Below are 21,211 nucleotides of genomic sequence, written 5' to 3'. Positions count from 1 at the left end.
TTTAGGACAGTGACCTTATTTGGGTTCCTCATTAAATCCTGGAAGAGATCCTAAAAGAGATAATTGGCAAACATCCAGAAAAGAAACGAAGATTACAAAGTGCTGGCATGGGATTATCCTCATTTACATTTTTGACAGAATTACTAAACAAGTGAGGAGAATTCTAGGAATATTGTTTACCTAGATTTTAGTGAAACTTTTCATAAAGGAGTTCATATTCTGGTGGAAGAAATGGGAGATATCTGGTTTAGATGAACATATAATGAGATGGTTTTAGAACTGGTTGTACGAAATGGAGTAGTTGTAGTTAATAGTTCAGTGTCAATATGGCAGACGGTCAATAGTGGAGCATGTAGGGGATTTGTGATTGGTTCCCTTTAACATTTGGGGGGGGGGGGGTTGCAAGGCAATGGGATTAAGCAACTTGCCTGAGGTTGCAAAGCTAAGTAAGTATTTAGTATCTGAGGCTGGATTCAAATTCAAGTCCTGACTCTATCCACTGTGTCACCTAGCAGTTCCCTCTTTTAACATCTTAAATAATAACTTAAATAACTAAAATATGAATGCTGTGTTCATCAAATTTGCAGATGATACAAAATTGAAAGTAATAACTAAAATACTGAATTCAAAAGGATCTTAATTTAGAGCACTGGAATGAATATAAGGCAAAATTCAATAGGGATAAAGTCTTGCACTTGTATGTAAAAAATCAACTTCATTAGATGAAGACATGAATGGACAGTTCTGAAAAGATCTAAGAGTTTTAATAGATTGAAAGCTCAATATGTCATCAACGTGACATGGCAGTCAAAAATGCTAATGTGATCTTGTGGGGCACTGCTTCTAGGAACAGGAAGGTGATAGTCCTGCTGCACTCCATCTTCATCAGACTTCAACTGAAGCACGATGTTCAGTTCTAGGTACTATGATTCAAGATGTGACAAATTGGAGAGTGAAGGCAACACAAGACAGTTGAAGACTTTGAATCCATGATTTATAATAGGTTGAACATCCTGGATATATATAACCTGAAGGAAAGAAAAAGGATGTGGGGCAAGATAATTGTCTTTAAGTACTTGGAGGACTTTTATGTAGAAAAAGGATTAGACTTTTTCTTTTAGGCCTCAGAGAACAGAACCAGAAGTAATGGGTATAATAATAATTAGGACTCACTGTAGGAAAAAAAACTAAAAATTCAAGGTGTCCAAAAGTGAAATGGGTTGCCTTCAAGCAGGGACTGAATAATGACTTGCTGGATATATTTTAATAGAGTCTTCTTTTCATATAGTTGTTGTGTACCCGATGGTTACTGAATCTCATCAAACTTTCAAATGCTGTGAATTGACTCTAAGAGAATGTTCCAGTAGTAAAAAAACAGTCTAAGTTTGGATGTGCAATTATAAGAGAGTAAGAATAGAAGAAAAAAATGGGGATATGCTGCAGATCCTTAATTGCTGAAAGATAAGAAGTTGTCCCAATATCTACCATTTTTACTTTTTCCTTTAAAGAACCTCAAGCATTAAATCTCTTTCTTGCTTATGAAGGGAAATTGAGGCTTTTTCTTTTGGTGGGTCACCACAATGTATAGTATCCTGGCCTTAAGTCCCAAACCTACCCTAAAGCTTCATCATTCCACTAAAGGTAGATCTTATTCAATGGTCTCATCTCAACTTCAAAGAAAGACTGAGCTCATTTGACCAGTTTGGCAACTACCCATCAGCATAGAAATGTGAGCAGAAGCCAAGACAACAGATGAACCCTCCCAAAGGAAAGCACCTTGGAGAGAAAAAAGATCAAAGATGTAAAGTCCAAGCTTCTCTATTTTCTTAATGAGTTCTAATCCCTTTAGACCAGGCATTTTTTTTTTGTCTCACAGTCACTTTTGAAAGGTGATGCATATGGACTTCTCAGAATAATATTTGAAAATTCATAAAATACATAGAATTACAAAGGAAACCTGTTATATTGAAATACCAACTAAATTTTAAAAGTTTTTTTTTTTTTTTTAGGATTTTGCAAGGCAAATGGGGTTAAGTGGCTTACCCAAGGACACACAGCTAGGTAATTATTAAGTGTCTGAGACCAGATTTGAACCCAGGTACTCCTGACTCCAGGGCTGGTGCTCTATCCACTGCGCCACCTAGCCACCCCAAAAGTTTTTTTTTTTTAATTGAAGTTCACAGACTTCAGGTTGCTATTAAACTTTTGCTTTGGGCATTTCTTTTGTTCCTAGTTTTTAGTTTCTACTAAAAGGTTTTACTCTAGACCAGAGGGGTGAAACTCAAATGGAAATGGTCCTGATAAGATTCACTATGGGCTGCCTATGGTCTTAGGTTTTAAAACATGTTATCTATATTTTATTGTTAAATATTTCTCAATTACATCTTAATCTGATTCAGGCTGCAGTTGGGAGTGTTGTGGGCAGTGGTTGGTAGAATGACATCTCTGTTGTAGACCATGTAAAGGAACAGGAACATAGTATCCTTAAGAGAACGTAGTATTCTCCTTTCTCTGAAGGGAGCATCCAAATATAATGAAGTGTTCAGTGCCCAGAACAATGAAAACCTTTTGGTTTCTTCATGATACATTTAAAACTTAAAATATCATTCAAGGGAAGTCAAGCTCTGAGCAAGTATAAACCAATAATATTTCAGGAGAACTGATGTGAAACATGTCTTCCTCATCGTGGTGGAGGTGGGAGCCTGTGAAGATAGAATATCATCTCCATTGTCAGTTGTGATCATTGGCAGCTAGGTGATGCATTGGACAGAGCACTGGCCTTGGAGTCAGGATGATCTGAGTTTGAATCCAGACTCAGATATTTGACCTTGGGCAAGTCACTTAACCCTGATTGCCTCCCAGCCAGGGTCATCTCCAGTTGTCTTGATTCGTATCTGACCACTGGACCTAGATGGCTCTGGAGAAGAAAGTGAAACTGGTGACTTAGCACAGCCTCCCCTCATTCAAATCAAATTCACATGTATATCTTGGCATCACCTCCCTGATGTCATGATCTTCTTCAACAACAAAGGGTAAGCATTAATTTTATTATTGTGACCACTTTGTGTGTGCACTGTTTTTGCTTATCAGGTTTTCTTTGTTAAAATAAAGGTTTCAACTGGTGAAGGGGGGGGTGGGGAGAGGGAAGCAATATGGAAAAATGTCTGTAATAAAAAAAGCATTAATAATAATACTTATTTTTACTTGTATGGGGGGCAGAGATTCAAAAGAAATGCTTGGGCTGAACCAGCTACTGAAATAAATAAAAAGTGATGTTTTATTGCATTTTCCTTGTCAAATACTTGGGGCAAACCCAAAATGTGCTAGTATTTAATTTAGCTGAAAATGTCAAACTTCTAAAAAAGTAAATAAAGAAAAATCTTAAATTATATTAAAACCAAACATTCTTTCCAAGGCACAATACTGGCATTTTCAGATTGACAACAATATGAATGTTTCCTGGAAACAAAATCTTGAGTCCAAAGTCTGCCTCTGAAAAAGTTCCATGCTTCCTCTCAGAAATTTCACCAGGCTTAGGGAACTATACTTGTGGCCTTTCTCAGGGCCAGGTAGCCTGTAACTACATCTGAAGGGAGCATCCGAATATAAGCAAATTCTTCAATCGTGCTGAATCTTAACTTGCTCTGAGGATCTGTATAGTTTGCCTGGAAGAGAAACATAAATGATGACTATAAATCAAAGAAATATCTATGCAAAAAAGTTAAAAGTGCAAATTATCTTTAAAATATAAATTATTTTAAAAGTTAAATGTATATACATGAATGTTTTATATTGCTACTGAGAAAGAACTAAAGTGTTCACTTAGGTAGAGATTCATTAATCCACCCAAGTCTAGTTAAATCATTTAGGGCTTTGAAAGAGACAAACTACCAACAGGCTTCCAGCAGTGTTTCTCATTAGCAGAATAAGAAGTCATTAAGACTAAGATCTTTATTCCTCAGTCATATACATCATGTCCCTCCTCTCATTCTGCTTTTGCTTCACTAACTACAAGACTGAGATAATATCCATTTCCTATCTAGTTCATAGGAAACGTCTCCTGAAGACTGCAATATAAAACTCATTTCAGGAAAAAAAATTACAGAAGGCTTTAAAATTTAGTTTGCTAACTTCCAATTCCCCATGCATGGAATAATTGCTCCAATGTAGACTACCTCTGCAAGACCATAGGATAAATGATTTAATTGACAAAGAAACTATTGAGCTGAAATCAATAAGGATCTAGAGAATTTCCCTTAAGCTGCATAAATTACATGGTTTCTCTATATCATTATGCCCTATCTGGAAAATGGGACAGCAAAAAAAACAAAACAAAACAGCCCCACCATATTTTTGCCAAATAAAAACTGCTCTATAAATGCTTCACATGATAAAAATATTGGTTTAAAATTTTGTTGAGTCCAGTTTCTCCTTTCACTATATTCTAATTATTCTTTAATGAAATGGGTATTAAGCAGAGTTTAATTGGAGAAATATTAACTACTCTCTATTGAAGGTAAAAACTTGGTCTGTTATAGCTTCACCAGTTAATTTAGTAGAATTTATTTTTCCCAAAATGTTAGGACCCAAGATGTAGACACAGACTTTCGTATCTGACAACTATAGTTTGTATGCACTCTTAACTCTTGGCTCCAGACACACTGCTGTTTTACTTGTGATAGTTTATCAGATTTGGACAGTTATATTATCATGCAATAATTAAGACAAAGACTGATGATACAAGAGTTGAATTAATAAGACAGTATTATTCACTAGAATATGGGACAACTCCACCTGCCAATTTCTCTCCATATGTCAAAGTACCTCTTCCATTGTTTTCTAAATTTTGCCTTTTTTTTGAACTAACAGACATTTCATCTATTTTATAATGCGTTTTCATATCTTTTGTATTATAATGATTATAATAATTGGTATATAGATATAATAATTGGCATATATATGTATGTATACCAGATCAAAAACTTCAAGAAGACAGGAATTTGTCATTATTTGTCATTCCCCTTTGAACTTCCCCCAAGTGCTTAGAAATAAGTATTCACTGAAATGTACATAGATCCTTCGCTTAAATGTTAATGAGAAAGATTTCATACCATTTCATTAAGATAAACTGAGAGTCAATATTTAGCCAAAAAGGACTCCCTTCTGAGTCTGCTCTACACTGGGTTGGAAAACTCTAATGTAAATTAAGTCCTGATCCAAACTTAACAAGTTGTCACTTTTAAATACGTAAGACATTTTTGTAAAATATTCTGCTTTCTGGGGGGGGGGGTAACTATAAGAATAACAACAATAATAAGTAATTTGTTCTAAAGTTCTAACAAACATTTTATGATCGAAATCGGTGTCACAGATATATTATCACTTATGTGTATATTTTGATCAGTTCCTATGGAAACAGGACTCTTAATATTTTGATGCGAGACAAAATTTAAAAAGCTTATGAATAATTTTTATCCATACAACAAATTGGATTATTTCATTTTCCTTGTTAATAGTAAAGGACTGAAAAGCCAAATTTCAAAAAGATCTGAAAAAAATTGAAATAATCTAGGCTAATCTCCTCCTTTTACAGATGAGGACACTAAGACCCATAAAGATTATATGACTTGTCTGAAGGCACAAACTAATTAGTGGCAGATACAGGATTAAAACCTGGGTTTCCTGCCAACCCAACCAGTGTTCTTCTCTCTACAATTTATATGTCATCTCCATTAGAGAACTTGAGTATCTAAAACAAATCTAAAAACAAATATTCAAAAGGTAATGGCTTTTTAAAAACTTCTAAAAGTAACAAGCATCATTTCAAAAATAACTGGTCCAATTCTTTTTTCTACATTTATCTTCAACTTCAATGACTGAAAATGCTGATTTAAATAAAAAGGATTTAATATCTCTTAAAACAAGCTAGATAATGTCCTGAATAAGCAATGCCAATGCAATAATGCACTTGCTTTCCTACTAAAAAAAAAAAGATCTAAAAAAGTCAATAAATATGTAGCCAAAATAGTTTTACAAAAGTTAGATAAAACCCAATAGACAACACTGTTGCTAAAATTAAACCTTAATTCTTTTCTGTTAACAGAGTAATCTGCAAAAGCAGAAAGTGAAAGGTACTCCAGGAGAGGAGAAATCTAAGGGCAGCAAGGATAAGTGATTTTCCTGAGGTTCCTGGTCCCCACAGCTACAATGTCTTCTCCTCTAAGTTAATCTTTTTCATCTGATCTCTATGCCTCTGGTATAGAGTTACTTATGTACCTATTCAGTTATATCCAATAGAATGCAAGCCCCTGGAGGACAGGCACTGTTGGTTTTTTAAATTTTTTTTTGTAATCCCAGGGATATGTACAACATCTGGCACAAGTCAAGTCCTTAATAAATGCTTACTGATTAAAAAACAATAAGATTTAATTAATGCTTTCAAACTTAGTAATTCAATTTGTGCAGCATTTGCATGGTTGTTGTGTCAAAATAAAATATATCAATAAAGCAAAAACCAACGGAAGTCATCTGACTAAATGTCAGGGCAGGGAAGTCTGATGATGTTCTGCTGTGGCTACACTCTCTACAAACAGTCACTCCTCTGGATAACAACCTCTAGCATTATCAGTCTTAGAGTGGAAAGGCACCTTAAAAGACAATCTGGTTCAGGTATTTGTTTTCATGTATATAATTCTTATTCCTATATTACAGCTGAAGCAATGGATATCACACAGAAAATGAATGAAGGGTTGGGCCAAAGGCTCAGATCTCCTAGGATAAAAGATTTAAAGCTAGATCATTTAACCCCCCCACATACACATTTTACAGGAGAGGAAACTGAGACTTGGATTAAGTGCCTTTTCCAAGTTCCCCAGCTACTGCCTGTCTAATATAGAAGACCTTGGTCTTCTGACTACAAGCCCTGTGCTTCATCTGCTCCACTGCCCTGCCCCAGTTCATCACACTGACTTGTCCAAGGGTGCCTAGTTGGTTGGTAAGTGAAGAGGGTGCTAATAACAGGTTTCCTATCTCTCAGGGCACTGCTCTTTCCAATCTATTGGGCTGCCTTTCACAAGTTAAGACAATCAGATAAACAGTTTGTCACCAAAAAAGCCTTACATGTGAATGAGTTGGTTTTTCATCCATCTTTAATGTTTAGGGGATCTGTTTATTCAATTATGTGACTACACCCTCCAAAGATGCAAAAAATAATGAGCTTGTGCCTGAGTAGGCTGTTTCAAGAATTGCTGTGGCTAAAAGAAAAAATTCATCACCTAATTAGTGGTCAGTGTTCTTGGTGACCAGTCTCTCTAAATTTAGTTTGACTGGTTCTCATCATGAAGACTGCACTCAAAGTCATGCCAATCTCTGCTTCTAGGGGGATAATCTTCAAAAGCTCAGCCTTGCCCCAATCCATGGAAAGACACCAGAGCAGAACATAACTACCAGAAAAACTTCTCAAAGGAAATGTCCTCCTGGCAAAGTCAACAATGTCATTTTTACACATGAAGGATGAATTGTCTAAGCTTTCTTAACAGGGAATTTTAACAATTGTAGATAAAGACATCAGTTAATACTTACAACAAGTCCTGAAATATCAGAATACTTCCTAGCTGGTTTAAAGGAAGGGGGAGCATCTATATTGAAGTCTAAAGGGAAAAAAAATATGTCAGCTTTTCAAATTATTAACAAGACTCATAAAATTTAGTTAAATTATTACATGATTATAGGACTCTCTAGGGACTAAGAAAAATGTGAAGGAAGCATACAAGCTAGGATAGCCATAAAGTTTCCTCAGTTATTATACACTGATTCACTAAGAGTTATATCCCAGACTAGTTCTGCTTTTTCACATAACACTTTCATGATATTTGTCCTTCTGAAGAAGATCATGACATCAGGGAGATGATGCCATGATGAGCACATGAATTGGATCTGAGTAAGAGGGTGCTATGCTAAGTCATCAGCTTCATTTTCTCCTCCAGAGCCATCTGAGCCCACTGGCCAGACAGAAATAAGAATGATTGGAGATGGCCCTGGATGCAAGGAACTCAGGGTTAAATAACTTGCTGAAGGTATACAGCTAGTACATGTACTCCTATATTCCTACAAAACTAGTATAATCAGGAGATGAGAAGGACCTTACTACTCTAATCTCTTCTCCCATTCTCTCCAGTTAACTACAACCTCAGTTAGATTTTTTTTAAATAAAGTTCTATCCATCTTTAAGTTCTTTTTAAGAATGATTGATAGCACAAATCAACATTCAATGACTTAGATGTTGTGATTTTTCATTCAGATATTTTTTTGTCTAACAGGCAGCTTCAATATATTTTGTGGAAGAAATACCCTAGTAAAGACAGCCAGAGATAAGAGTGAAGCATAATAAGTGTACTATCTATGCTGTATTTTCAAAAGTGGTACAAGAGTGTCTCATAATACAGCTTAAATCATGTCTCCAAGACAAATCCATTGCATACAATCTATGCCTGGTTAGTTATTCAACAGGGTGGGTCAATCTATACTTTAAAATATCCATTAAAGTAGTGCTATTTTTGGAACAAAATGGAAGAGCAAAACATATCTTTAAAATAAGTTCATGTAATAAAGAGCCACATTGTGTCAGCCTATACTAGCCTAGCCATAATGAAATGTTAAGACTGACCAAAAAACCAAACAAACACAAAGTCAGAAGAGACCTTCTATTTATCTATTTAACCCTCACTAAGAGAATGAATCTCCAACAAGTGATTCTTCCTCTTAGAGACTTCTAGTGAAAGAGATAAAGATCAGGTAGTGAGTAACCTCTGTAATCAGTTATTTGGGATCAAAAACAACTTATGTATAAATGTAGGTATATGTTTAGCTGACACAAATAAAAGTGTTTTATGTTTTACTAAACATTTTACATACATTAGAGTGCCACGTGAATATACACATTCTTTTATAGGCCACTACTATAAAATACTAAAGAGATACGCTTGCCAGTTGCACTGTTTTAAAACTGGAACATATTCGTCAGTGATGGTACAGACACACAAAAATAATTTAGGTTTGTTTTAAGACAGTTACTTATGAGTATATTATTTATAAACACATGTAAAATATCTAACCCACATACAGCTAGGATCGTTGAGTTGCCATGGCAATGCTCTTTCAGAAGTAAGAATTTGTTTTAGGTTCTTCCAGGTCCTGTTCTTCTTGCCTGCCATTGCTCCCCCAATGCCTGAGTGCTGGAATGACAAACAGGTGTTAGAAGGGTCACATTTTCAAAGTGCTATCTTTGTTGGTTTTTCTTCAAATTGAATAGACATTGGGAAGCATTCATCAGTTCATCAACCATCAGCTGTTACCCGAGTTAATTTAAGAAACAGTGCATCGTATGCTTTATCTTAGTTACAAGAACTAAACGTCTGGACTATCAAAACTGGTTTGGTGGAGATTCTGAGGAAATAAAAGTGCACTTTTCAGATGCAAACAAAAAGACAAGAAGACAATGCTTAGACCAATCCTGCTAAAATTCCACACCACAGGAATTTCCCCCATCACATTAAAATGATTTGCTACAGAGCTGGAGCTAAAAGAGAAAATAAACCCTCTAGGTGTAAATATCTCACTTGCAAATTATTATAAATACTGAAGATAAATATGAGCCTGCAAAATGTCACTGATGGGACTTTTGTGAATTAGACAAAAATTAGAAAAGGAGCAATTGAACACAACACTAGCAAAAAAAAGGCCATTTTGCATTTTCTAAGTTTTTGAAGGATGACAATCTGGTATCAACAATAAATCCAATGTGAATAATTGAATATGACTGTTATGGATACATTTATATCATTCAAGAATCACAGCAAGAAATTCTATTTAATGAACCATAATCTCAATCAATTGAAAAATGGCCGAACAAACTAAGGCATAGGAATAGAATTGTAATATTAGTCAGAGGACCTGGACTCAGATCCTACTTCTGATGCTTCCCACTTATGTGAGCTGGGCTACGGCCTGACCTCGGGTCCCTAGTATCAGCATCTGTAAAATGAGGCAGATGATCTTTGAAACTTCTTCCAGATTTGGAGCTATGATCTTACAACCTATAAGAGTTTGCAAATATGAAAAATTCAGAAACATATGGGAGGACTAGTATCAACTGATGCAGAATAAAAAGAGGAGAGGCAAAGGAACAACACATACAAAGACTGCAACAATGTAACTCAAATCTACACATAAAAGACAATTTAGTTCAGTTCACATACAATAGACAATATAGTATAGTATATGGACATTTCTAGAGTTTTTAAGTTTACAAAACATACAATATCATCTCAAGTTATCTTGCAGTAACCTGTTTAAAACAACAACAATGCTGCAAGGTAAGCCCTGTTAAAAACAAAAACGAACACAAACCATCAAAAAACGCTCCTTATTTTAAAGATAAGGAAACTGAGTTTGAGAGCTTAAATGATTTGACTGTGGTCACACAGCTAATAAATATCACAGGCAGAATATGAACCCAGGTCTTTCTGACTCCAAGTCCATCAATCTATCCATTCCTACACATTGCCTCCAACTATCAAAGTTAAAGCAAAGTTTTTTTTTCGTTTCTTTTAACAATCCATGAAAAGTGACACAAACCATTGAATATACATAATCACCCTATTAGGCAGTTTGGCTGAACCATTTCCAGAGGATTTGTTTTAGTGTTTAGTGGGATGTGTCTACAGGGTCATAACAAAATAGAAGCAATAAATATTTTTTAAAACTCATCCAAAAAAATTATTTTTCTAATTTACTCTTTCAAGGAAACCAAGGCAGTGATAATGAATGAAGAGGATCTTCATCTAAAATTCTCTACTAACTGGTGCAGTAGAATCTTATTCTTCCACATATTGAGGTAATGAGTAATGGTTATTTAAAATTCTGGTTAACTGAGCTTGTAGCTGATTTGTTCAAGTGGCCATGATTTAACAAGGACTTCTCACTTGAAAGGTCAGTGTGAGGAAAGGAAAGTCTTATGGCTCAGAGTATCTCTGGTTCACTCAGTCCCTAGTGTTGCTCTGAAGCTTCCTATTTCCACTGTTTCTTTTCCTTCTCTGCTCTTCCTGCACATTTCTTGTCTTGCTCCTCTGCTGCAGTGACACCCCCACCCTCCCCTGCCACCTTCCCCTCCCTGTTGTGGGGAGGAGCACATCTCTTGGTTGCCTGAGTGATGAGTCCTCCTGGGGAGGGTGTCTGAGATGCCACTTTCTTCAGCTTTTCCTTTATCAGTCAGCTGGATAATGGGGCCTTGACTGTACTATATAATTGCAGACAAAGATACGCTTAAACAGTATGAAACATTTTTTTCCTTTTTAACACTGACTGTCCAAACTATGAAATAAATGAAACCCTCACTAGCATGGGTAATATTCTTCTTAATTAAGGAATGATTAAGAGGCACAGCTTTCTCACACTTAGATTTTTCAACCACACATATTTCCTTTCTTCAACTCAGGCCTCACAAGGTTTTGTAAAAGATCATCCATTTTCTCTAGATGCCACTATCCTAAATCTGCTTTTCCAGGAACAGAAATGAGAAGCTTCTGTTTGACTTTTAAAATTCACTACTTAGCCACACAGAGTGAACCACTTTTCTTAGGAGAAATGCATAATCAACCTAAAATGGCTATTCCTGGACCTTTAAGGTCCTCTAACTAAAACCAGTTATGTGTTCCTGACAAAAAGTCAACACAAATAGCAGCAGCAATGGGCAATTTCTAAGGAAAAAGTTGAGATGACAAAATTAATTCTCAGTCATTGTTTCAGGCTAAACCAATGAAACTGAAGCAAAATTTAGCTAAGTCAAGGCACATAAGCTAAGACCAAACAGGCTTGAGCCAGAAGGGAAGGAGATGGGTCAGTCAGCATCCAGATTTCCTGCCAAGACTGTGTGTGTGGCAGAGGAGGAAGTAAAATTTGATTCTACAGGTGGGGTCAGGGTGCGGGCTAAAAGTTTGGCCTAAAGAAATAGGTGGAAAGTAAGGGGGAACTGGGAAAGAAATTGGAAGAGCCTCTTGGGGTCTAGTAGGGGTAAGTGGGTCATGAACAACAGTTGAACCATCTGTAATTGGTGATCCTAAAAAAGAGGCTGTTCATCCATTCCCTGACTCCAAAGTTCTTGTCACTGTTAAACAGACACAAGCTGATAGGGTCTATGCTACTTCCAGAACAAGGTGCATGTTATGAGGAGCTGAAGCACTGACAAAAGGTTAGGTCCTCAGGGGAAGTCTTCCCGTGCCTGTCACAATGCTCTGCACATTAGAAGCTTTAAAGTTTGTTGATGCTGTTGATGCTATTGTTGTTATTGTCTTCCTAATTTGATTGAGTTTTATCAAAATTCTCCCTTAATGGGAAGGTCTCTGACTTCCACCAGGTTGCAGCACCTGACCTGATCAATGCAATGTATAGATAGGTAAAGTTGTTTCTCCATTAGTGGGAGGTGAGCTTGTACTGAGCCTATTTAATAGTCTCTTGCCTGGTCCCTGTTTTGACCATAAGCACAGATGCCTGACTGCCTAGTCTCAGTCAATGCAACAGAGCCAAACCTCCTGCCACCTATGAGAAACAAACATCATGGTCACCAGCCCCGCAACTAACCAACTCAATGAATGCAGAGCTTCACCTTCAAGGAAATCATGTACATGATTTCCAGCTACACGTAAAATCCTTTTTCAAGGAACATCACTGTAACCTCCAATGCTATAAAAATGAACCTGCTCCAAATGCCCTAGCCCACGCAGCTTTACTGATGAGGATATATAGAATTCTATTAAATGAAAAACCCTGAATAATACATTCTCAAATTTCTGTCTATATATTTTACAAAAATGTTCCACTTTTACCCCATATCACCCAGTTTATGACATGTGGGTGGACAGGCATACTCGATGAGTCCAATAGCACCCATATATCATGGACAAACATGACACTTGAACAATGAGCTGAGCCTAGATTTGAAAAGGAGTAGAAAAGCGAGGTGCAATGAATCAGGGAACCTGCACAACCCTTTCAATGATCCCAAGTTGCTCCCTGCCTACAAAAGCCTATATTTTTAAACACTGACAATCTGCTCATGATGCTGTAAAGCACAGAAACAATCTGATCACAAATATTCATCAAGCACTAGGAGGCATTGTGCCTGAGATGAGAGACAGAAAAACAAAAATGACAGTTTCTACCTTCACAGTGCTTACATCCTACTGGGATATCATAGCCTCAGAAGAAATGATGTTACTGGTGACTTCTTCAGTTACCAAGGCATAAAAAGCAAAGCCAAGTTTCAAACCCTGGTCTTTTGACTTCAACTTCATTTTTCTATCTTTGTGATCCAAATGGTATTTAGGAACTGTTTTTAGAAGGGCATAAATACTACCTAGATGAGCAGTGTAGACAAAGGGGTAAGATAAGGCTTCCAGAAGGAAGATGCAGAAAACCAATAGGACCTAGACAAAATGCAGGCCAGGGACCACCAACAGACTGAGGATGGAACATGGCAGGATGCCATTCTGAAGCAGAGGCAAAGACCTCCACAATGGTGAGGCAAAATAACAATGATGCAGGGTTTACATAGAGTATGTTCCCATAATAAAGTGTTAAGTCTGGACTCTAGAGTGAGAAAGAAGAGGAGAGATTGTTCCAGCCTACTGGAGAGCCCAACAGAAACCAGGCATTTCTTTCTCTCCCACAGCTTTTCATCAGGATAACTCTTTAAACCTGACACTTCTGGTTTTTCTACCCTGAACTATCAAAGATCCTCCACCTAAGATAATGAGACACTGCCTCAACAGCAAAATGGCCTGCCTGGGATCCTGCCCTGCCACCTCATTCTACTCTGCCCTAACTAGGGATCTGGCCTCAGAACAAGAATTTTGATGTCTCAATGACTCCAAAAGCTCAACATATTTTCCAATACCTTTAAATTGTTATTAAGAATATGTTATGGGGGCAGCTAGGTGGCTCAGTGGATAAAGCACCAGTCCTAGAGTCACAAGTACCTGGGTTCAAATTCGATCTCAGACACTTAATAATTACCTAGCTGTGTGGCCTTGGGCAAGCCATTTAACCCCATTTGCCTTGCAAAAACCTAAAAAAAAAAAAAGAATACATTATATACGGGGCAGCTAGGTAGTACAGTGGATGGAGCACCAGCCCCGGAGTCAGGAGTACCTGAGTTCAAATATGACCTCAGATACTTAATAATTACCTAGCTGTGTGGCCCTGGGCAAGCCACTTAACACCATTTGCCTTGCAAAAATCTAAATTTTATATATATCATCCTCAAGTGTAGTAACAAAAGAAGGGACAAATACAAGAATAAATACAAACTACTTTGCTCAGGCACTAGCAAAAACTCTTGCTCTGCCCATTCAAATTACTCTCATTATTTGCAAATTTGTACACTAAGCATTTTCTTTTCTTTTCTTTGGAAAGGCAATGGGAATTAAGTAACTTGCCCAAGGTCACAATGTTAAGTAAGTGTAAAGTTTGGGAGGCCAAATTTGAACTCCTAACTCCAAATCTGGTGCTCTATTCACTGCCATCTAGCTGCCCCTAAACATTTTCCTAATGTAAAAGAATAAACTATGATTTATTCTTTTTAACAAGTCTTTCCATACAAGTTAGCAGAATATTTCTTTGGTATAAAACTTAAATATAGAGTATACTGAGTCTAAAGCATCATCAAGGTCATTTTATCTGCATTTTATGGTCTCTTATACAGTTCAAATTCCACAAAATGTCTGGTTATTCTTCCTGTGATATCTGTGGAAAATATTCTATATTTTAATAGAAATAAATAAAGACCCTCCTATAGGCCAGTGCCTTCTCCTAGATTACCTCCTAGATTACCTCCTAGATTTTTGGCATTTACTTTCAGGTATAAAATATTATCTCCACATTTAGAACATAAGCTCCTTAAAGGCAGGGAATTTTTTCCTCCTATATCTATTGTCTGGCAATAAATGCTTGATTAATCATTCAACATATGATTAATAGGCCAAGGATTATCATAAGATTAAAAACCAAAACAGCAACATTGAGCATGCCATTAAAAGTGATATGCCTTCCTAAGCCTCTCTTTTGAAAAGATGCACAAATGTGCCACATTGCATATATTTTTCAGACTTTTTCTACATTGAATTGATCAGTTTCGTTGTTTTTCTCTACTTCGTCTTTTTTTCCCTTTAAAATTTTATTAGTTATATAGGATGGCTCCTGTGGTTTGGAGATGAGGTAAATGGAGAGAATTGAGCAAACAAAAAAATGTTTAAAGTGACTTAAAAAAAATTATAATTTCAGATTCAACCCTAAATGAAATCACTTCAAATTATCCTCTAGTGAATATTAATTTTTGGCACAGGAAGGGGGTTTTATGACAATTTTCCCCAAGATACTCACAATCTTCTTGCCAAATTAACATTTAATTTCCACTGTAATAACTTTGGATCATTGTGTAAAATAGAAAATACTTTCTTCTTTTGCAAGGCAATGGGGTTAAGTGGCTTGCCCAAAACCACACACCTAGCTACATTATTAAGTGTCTGAGGCCAGATTTGAACTCAGGTACTCCCGACTCTAGGGCTGGTGCTCTATCCACTGTGCCACCTAGCTACCCCGAAAATACTTTTTTCTTTTATCTACTACTAAAATACATAATGCATGCTTATTATATATTAGTATTTATTATTATAAATCAGCATTCTACTTAAATAGTCATTTCAATGAATCTCTAAGGTATAAAAATTTAACAATTAAACACTTACCACAAAGTTGGGATCCTTAAATGGCAAAGGCTTAGGGGTGGCTTCCACAGGTCCTGTGCTAAAGTCAGGGGTCATAACCTTACTTTCACTTGCAGTCTCCATGCTGACACCCTAGAAACAGAACATTAACAAATGCATTTTGAATAAGTGTCTTTTAAGTGAGACCTCCAAACTTAACCCACTAAAATGGAAGAAAGGGAGGGCCAAAAATCCCTGGTGGTGTTGGGCAGAACAGTCCTAAGGTAAAAAAGAATCACAGGTCTGGAGCTAGAAGGGATCTCAGAAACTCCATCAACCCCCTCATTTTATAGATGAGTAAAAGGACATTAAGTGAACTTCCTCAGGCCATATTGGTAGCAAAATGAATGGCAAGACTTGAATACAGCTCCTCTGACACCTGTTCAATTGTCTCCATAGTGAAAGGTGTTTGCCAGTGAGCACTGGGGAAAAACAAAATGCTTGATGATTCCAAATGCTTACTAAGTGTAAAAAGAAAAAAGATGAATCTCTTTCAAAGCTGTCAGCATGTGAATTCGGGCTAGGGGCAGAGAGGTGAAGAGGAGGATGGGAAATGCAAATTAGATCTTGCTGAGGCAGGAGGGAAAGAGGCAGTTGAGGAAATAACCTAGAGCAGCAGCTGGTTGCTGTGGCAACTGAGTGGTGTCACCCAGCATATAATGAACAGCTAGTAAACAAGCTGCCCTTGGTGATTAGGCATTTTTAATCTGCACCTATGCTTAGGATGCAGGCAAAAATACTCCTGAGAAGGCATCCTGCTGACATTTTTGGTAATAAAGGCTGGATGACTGATGGTTCTGCTTTCTAATTTAATGCCTCTTCTCTGCAGATGACCCTGCTCTCTTGGATATTACCAGATACTCAATGAATAGCCAAAGTTTTTTTTTTTACATTTCTTTTAACTATGGCACAAAAAATGCATACTTGACATATCTCATTCAAATATTAATTTAATGAAAACACTCTGTCTTTTCCTTGGGAGTATGGGTGGGGTGAGGGTGGAGATATAGAAATGAAGGTAGCTCAGGAACTCACCTCATACCCTTCCACAATGGCTATTGTCCAAGACTAAAGTCTCTGCCAAACCCACTACCCTGGAAAAAATTATATACTCAATAGTGAAGTGCAGGGCTAATTAAGCTGGTAATTGCATGGTGAATACTACAATTATTCTTCATCTCTCCACAACCAGTCAGGCCACTGGTCTACACTAACCCTTGCCTTGACCATCAGGTATGACCAGGAAATAATGACCCAAGCATAGCAGAGATCTTGACATATAGTAAGTCTTTAATAAATACTTGCTGATTGAATAATTACCCACTCCACTCCCTTCTATTGCTTGCTCGGAGATTAAAAATCAAATCCACATTATAAATACTAAGGCAGATGTGTCCCTTCCAGGTCACCACTTTTTTTCATGTCTCTCTTCCACTTTATATCTCCATCATGGCCTCTGAAACCTATAGTATTTAGAAACTGCCCATAATATTAGATGTGTGCTTTGCACCACCACAACCCCCTGAAAATGAGTTTGTATCCATGTGGTATTTAATTTCATATGAACATGTTGTCTCACCACAATCCCCCCCCCATAAAAAATAAACCAGTTGAAAGTAGTGCTTTCATTTTTGTCTTTATATCTCCAGTTCCTGATACATAGTAGATACATAATACATGATTGTTAACTTTAAGACTTTTTTCTTCTAGGCAGGAAAGGTTTCTAATATGGAACCAGTAACTTATGTTTGGACCTGTCTAACAAAGTGATAGGAGATTTTTCATCAGGTTGGCCTCAGAATAATGATTTTTTTAATCCACAAAAGTTATATGAGACCTACTAATAGATAGAAAAAGGACTTTGGGTTGAATAAATAAACCAAAAAATCATTTAAGCTACATGCTAAGTACTAAGCTAAGCTTAGAGATATAAAGAGAGGAAAAAACTAAACCTTGATCTCAAGCTCAAAATCTAATTAGGACAGATAACATAAATAAAAGCACTTAGCATGAGGATGGATGGAAAAGTCCAGAAACCTGAAGGCTACAATGGCAGGGTAAAGGGCAAGGCCTTGGGGGTCTAGATTTGTGCCAGGGATAGGGATCTGGAAGGCATAGCAGCAGCAGCACAGATGGTGAGATAGAGGACTTTGGGAAGCTGTAGGGGGTCTGATAAGAGCTTGTGGTGGTCCTCTCTCTATTATAATCGATGACTCCCAGCTCAATCAACCAGTATGAAGTCCCACAGTCACTCAACCAGATGGGGAAGGCTATCTGAGAGTCTTCAGGATGATAATGTTTGTCCTTTATTCTTGAAGAAGACTATGATATCAGGGAGGAGATGTCATGACAACCATGTGAACTAGATTTGGGGAGAGGGGAAGACTGTGCTAAGTCACCAACCTCACTTTCTCACTTTCTCCTCCGGAACCATTGGGCAGATATGAATCAGAATGACTGGAGATAGCCTGGATGTGAGGCAACTAGGGTTAAATGACTTGCACAAGGTCACCCAAGGTCTCACACAGTAGGTTAAGTACCTGAGGCTGGATTCAAACTCCTGTCCTCCTGACTCTAAGGCCAGTGCTCTATTCACTGCAGCACCTGGCTGCCCTGAGTCTTCAGGGGAGGGAAGAGGGAAGAGTAGCCTTGGGAAGAGCTGCCTTCCTCACTTTGCTCCCCTGACAGTGCTTCCTACCCAGCTAGCCTAGATGGGGCTACCAAAGTGGAAAGGATACACAGACCATTGAAATCATATGTCCTTAACATATTAATAAAAATTCTATCATTTAGATATTTTTCCTCTTAGAATTAATGATATAAGTTTTAACAAACTATTCACCTTAAAACAAATTTGTTGTTTGAATATATTATTTTAATCTGAAAGGGGACACTTATTCAAAAGCTGTTTTTATAATATGATCAGAAACTCAAATAAGAGAACTGCAGTTGTGTACCTTACTAAAACCCACAAAATGCTTGGCAAACATTAAATCACTGAATAAATGTTAGTGTTCTTAAGGACCAGACTATTTCTAGTTCCTAAATGACAAATGATTCCAGAGTTGATCCCTGAATGACCTGCCTATGTATTGTGAAGTTTCCATAACTGGAATTGTCAGCTTCATTTAGACAAAGAATTAAATGTTCTCCTGATCATAATCAGTATAACAAACTTCATCTAATCCATGTATGAAATGTTATCAAATCATCCTAATCACAATGTTCTTGTGAGTAAGGGAGAAGATTGGGGGCTATAGTCTAGACCACCTGATGACTGACTACATCTGAGGTTGGTTCCTATGAAGCTGTCCAACAACTGCAACCAGAGGGAAGGGCAGAGCCTTATGCTCTCAACACCATGCAAGAGCCATGTACTACCAAGGCTTGTCCATGGTGAAGGGATGGGAGCCACATTCTTTCATGCCTGTAATATACTTCTTGACTTGTGATTCTTTGAGAATCTATATTCCTTCTTGATACCTCACCCATAATTTTCACATGGTTCTTGTTGCTGTTGGTGTTATTATTATTACTTAGTCTGTTGATTGATGAATCCATACAAGGACAAGTATAGAAAGAATATATATAGAATATATAGAAATATACTGGAATGAAAAGTGAAAAACATCAGTAAGAGGCAAAGAAAGGGAAGCAACTAGAGTCATGTAGGTGAGACTGGGTTTCCAGAGCAAATGCTTCACCTCCCTTTAAAGGCAGTTGTTAATAAAAATCATCAGGACAAATAGTTGCTGAATAAAAATATTACTGTAACTGGACTAAACAAAGAATAACATGATTCGCAACTTATGCCTCATCGTTCAGTTGTGAATTGGCATATGCCCCTACAGGACCCACCCTTTCAGGTCCTTGTGTTCCTACAATGAAGAAAGGGACTCTTTTGCCTTTGGGCAATCAGTAGGGACCTAGGTCAGTCAGCTTATGAGGGCTACTGAAGATAGAACTGAATGCTAGGCTAGGCCAGCTTGGTTTCTGACTCAGAAGTTCCAAGCCTCTTTAGGTGACAGGCAGCATGGTACAGAGGATTGAGGGTAAGACTAGTAATTAGAAAGAATCGTCACTTCAGACAATGCCTACTTGGGTGAACCTGTGTTAGCCTTGTGTTAACCTCTCTCAGCCTCAGTTTCCTCATTTGTAAAAGGGGGATAATAATAGATCCTATCAGGGTTTTGGGGAAGTTCAAATGAATATATTTAAAGTGCTTTTTAAATTTTAAAGCACTCAATAAATGTGAGATGTTATCGTGTACAATACTGCTGAGGGTAGATGGAGTGTACCTCACTGGTTCCTTATATCTTCCATGTCTATTGTCTTTTAATATATATCTCTGTCGCCACTTCTCTATGCCTCCCTTGCCAAATGCAAGGTCTAAGAATGGTAAACAAAGTACTTTATTCATAAAAACTTTCCTATGAACCAGAATGATCTCTGAGGTGCCACCATCTAACAGCTTCTTCCAGAAGGAAGGTTAGCCTATGCTTCTCAGAGTGCCCCACACCAACCAGTAATAGAGCTCATGAGAAAACATTCAACCCCTGATTAAAAGAAAGGTTCAATACATAAAAACAGAAGAAAGGAAAAGAAATGCAATAAGACTGGGCACACCTAGGTGCCAGTACTTCTCTACCTGTCTTGAGTTAGTTGACTTTTGGCAACGTGGGGCTCAGTGAAACAACCCTGAACTAAGAGGCATGCTCATTCTGAAAAATTACTCTGCAATCTCTCACAAGTCACTTAACCTCTCAAAACTTACCTTCCTCATCAGTGAAGTGAGGATTGTACCTTGTGTTATTACTTCACAAGGGTGAGAATCAAAAATATAATGTATGTACTTGGAAGCTATAAAGCCAAATTCAAATGTAACATATTATTTCAACATTTATAATTTTTGTTATTATTGCTATTACTAATACAATCATGGTAGGCTTGGAAATTATGAGAAAAGGAGAGTCTCCTCCTTGTAGCTCATGAATACAATTCCTGAAATTGCCTTGTAGGCCAGCACCACTATACTGCTTGGTGCTGGTGGTACCACTCCTCTGCTGTAAGCCAGGGAGGTGACTGTGCATTCTCTCCAAGTCACTCCCTCCAGGAAAGTACGCCAAAGAGTGGGGTGGTTGGATGGGCGGTCACTGTCTATGAGCCTTGGAGGAAAATAGCTCTGTCTGTGAGTCAGGGGCCTCATCAAGGATTCCAAGAAAATTTTGGCAAATTCAGAAGTCAACAGCCCTACTGTCATTGGCAAGGAGGAATCATTTGGAAAATGGAAAAATGACTATAGAAAGATAAGTAAAACATTGTGTGATACACTAAAAGGAAAGTTCCCTGACCAGGATAAAAACCTAAAAACCACCTTCCATGGGTCCAACATG

The 21,211-nt window shown here is 37.3% G+C and overlaps 1 protein-coding gene across 1 annotated transcript in view; it reads right to left on the bottom strand.

The window, feature by feature from the left end:
* Positions 1-3,254: 3,254 nt before the first annotated feature.
* Positions 3,255-21,211, bottom strand: part of INO80C (INO80 complex subunit C) — a 54,011-nt gene continuing 36,054 nt past the window's right edge. The window contains exons 2-5 of the mRNA XM_074207289.1: positions 15,801-15,911; positions 9,122-9,233; positions 7,582-7,649; positions 3,255-3,665 (exon numbers count right to left, since the gene is read on the bottom strand). Coding sequence (XP_074063390.1) covers positions 3,534-3,665; positions 7,582-7,649; positions 9,122-9,233; positions 15,801-15,911 — 423 coding nt within the window. The 3' untranslated portion in view covers positions 3,255-3,533. The remainder of the gene's footprint in view (positions 3,666-7,581; positions 7,650-9,121; positions 9,234-15,800; positions 15,912-21,211) is intronic.

Source organism: Macrotis lagotis, chromosome X (assembly GCF_037893015.1).
Source record: "Macrotis lagotis isolate mMagLag1 chromosome X, bilby.v1.9.chrom.fasta, whole genome shotgun sequence".
NCBI classification, from domain to species: Eukaryota; Metazoa; Chordata; class Mammalia; order Peramelemorphia; family Peramelidae; genus Macrotis; species Macrotis lagotis.
The sequence above is the reverse complement of the archived record's forward strand: the minus strand, read 5'-3'. Positions and strand labels throughout refer to the sequence as shown.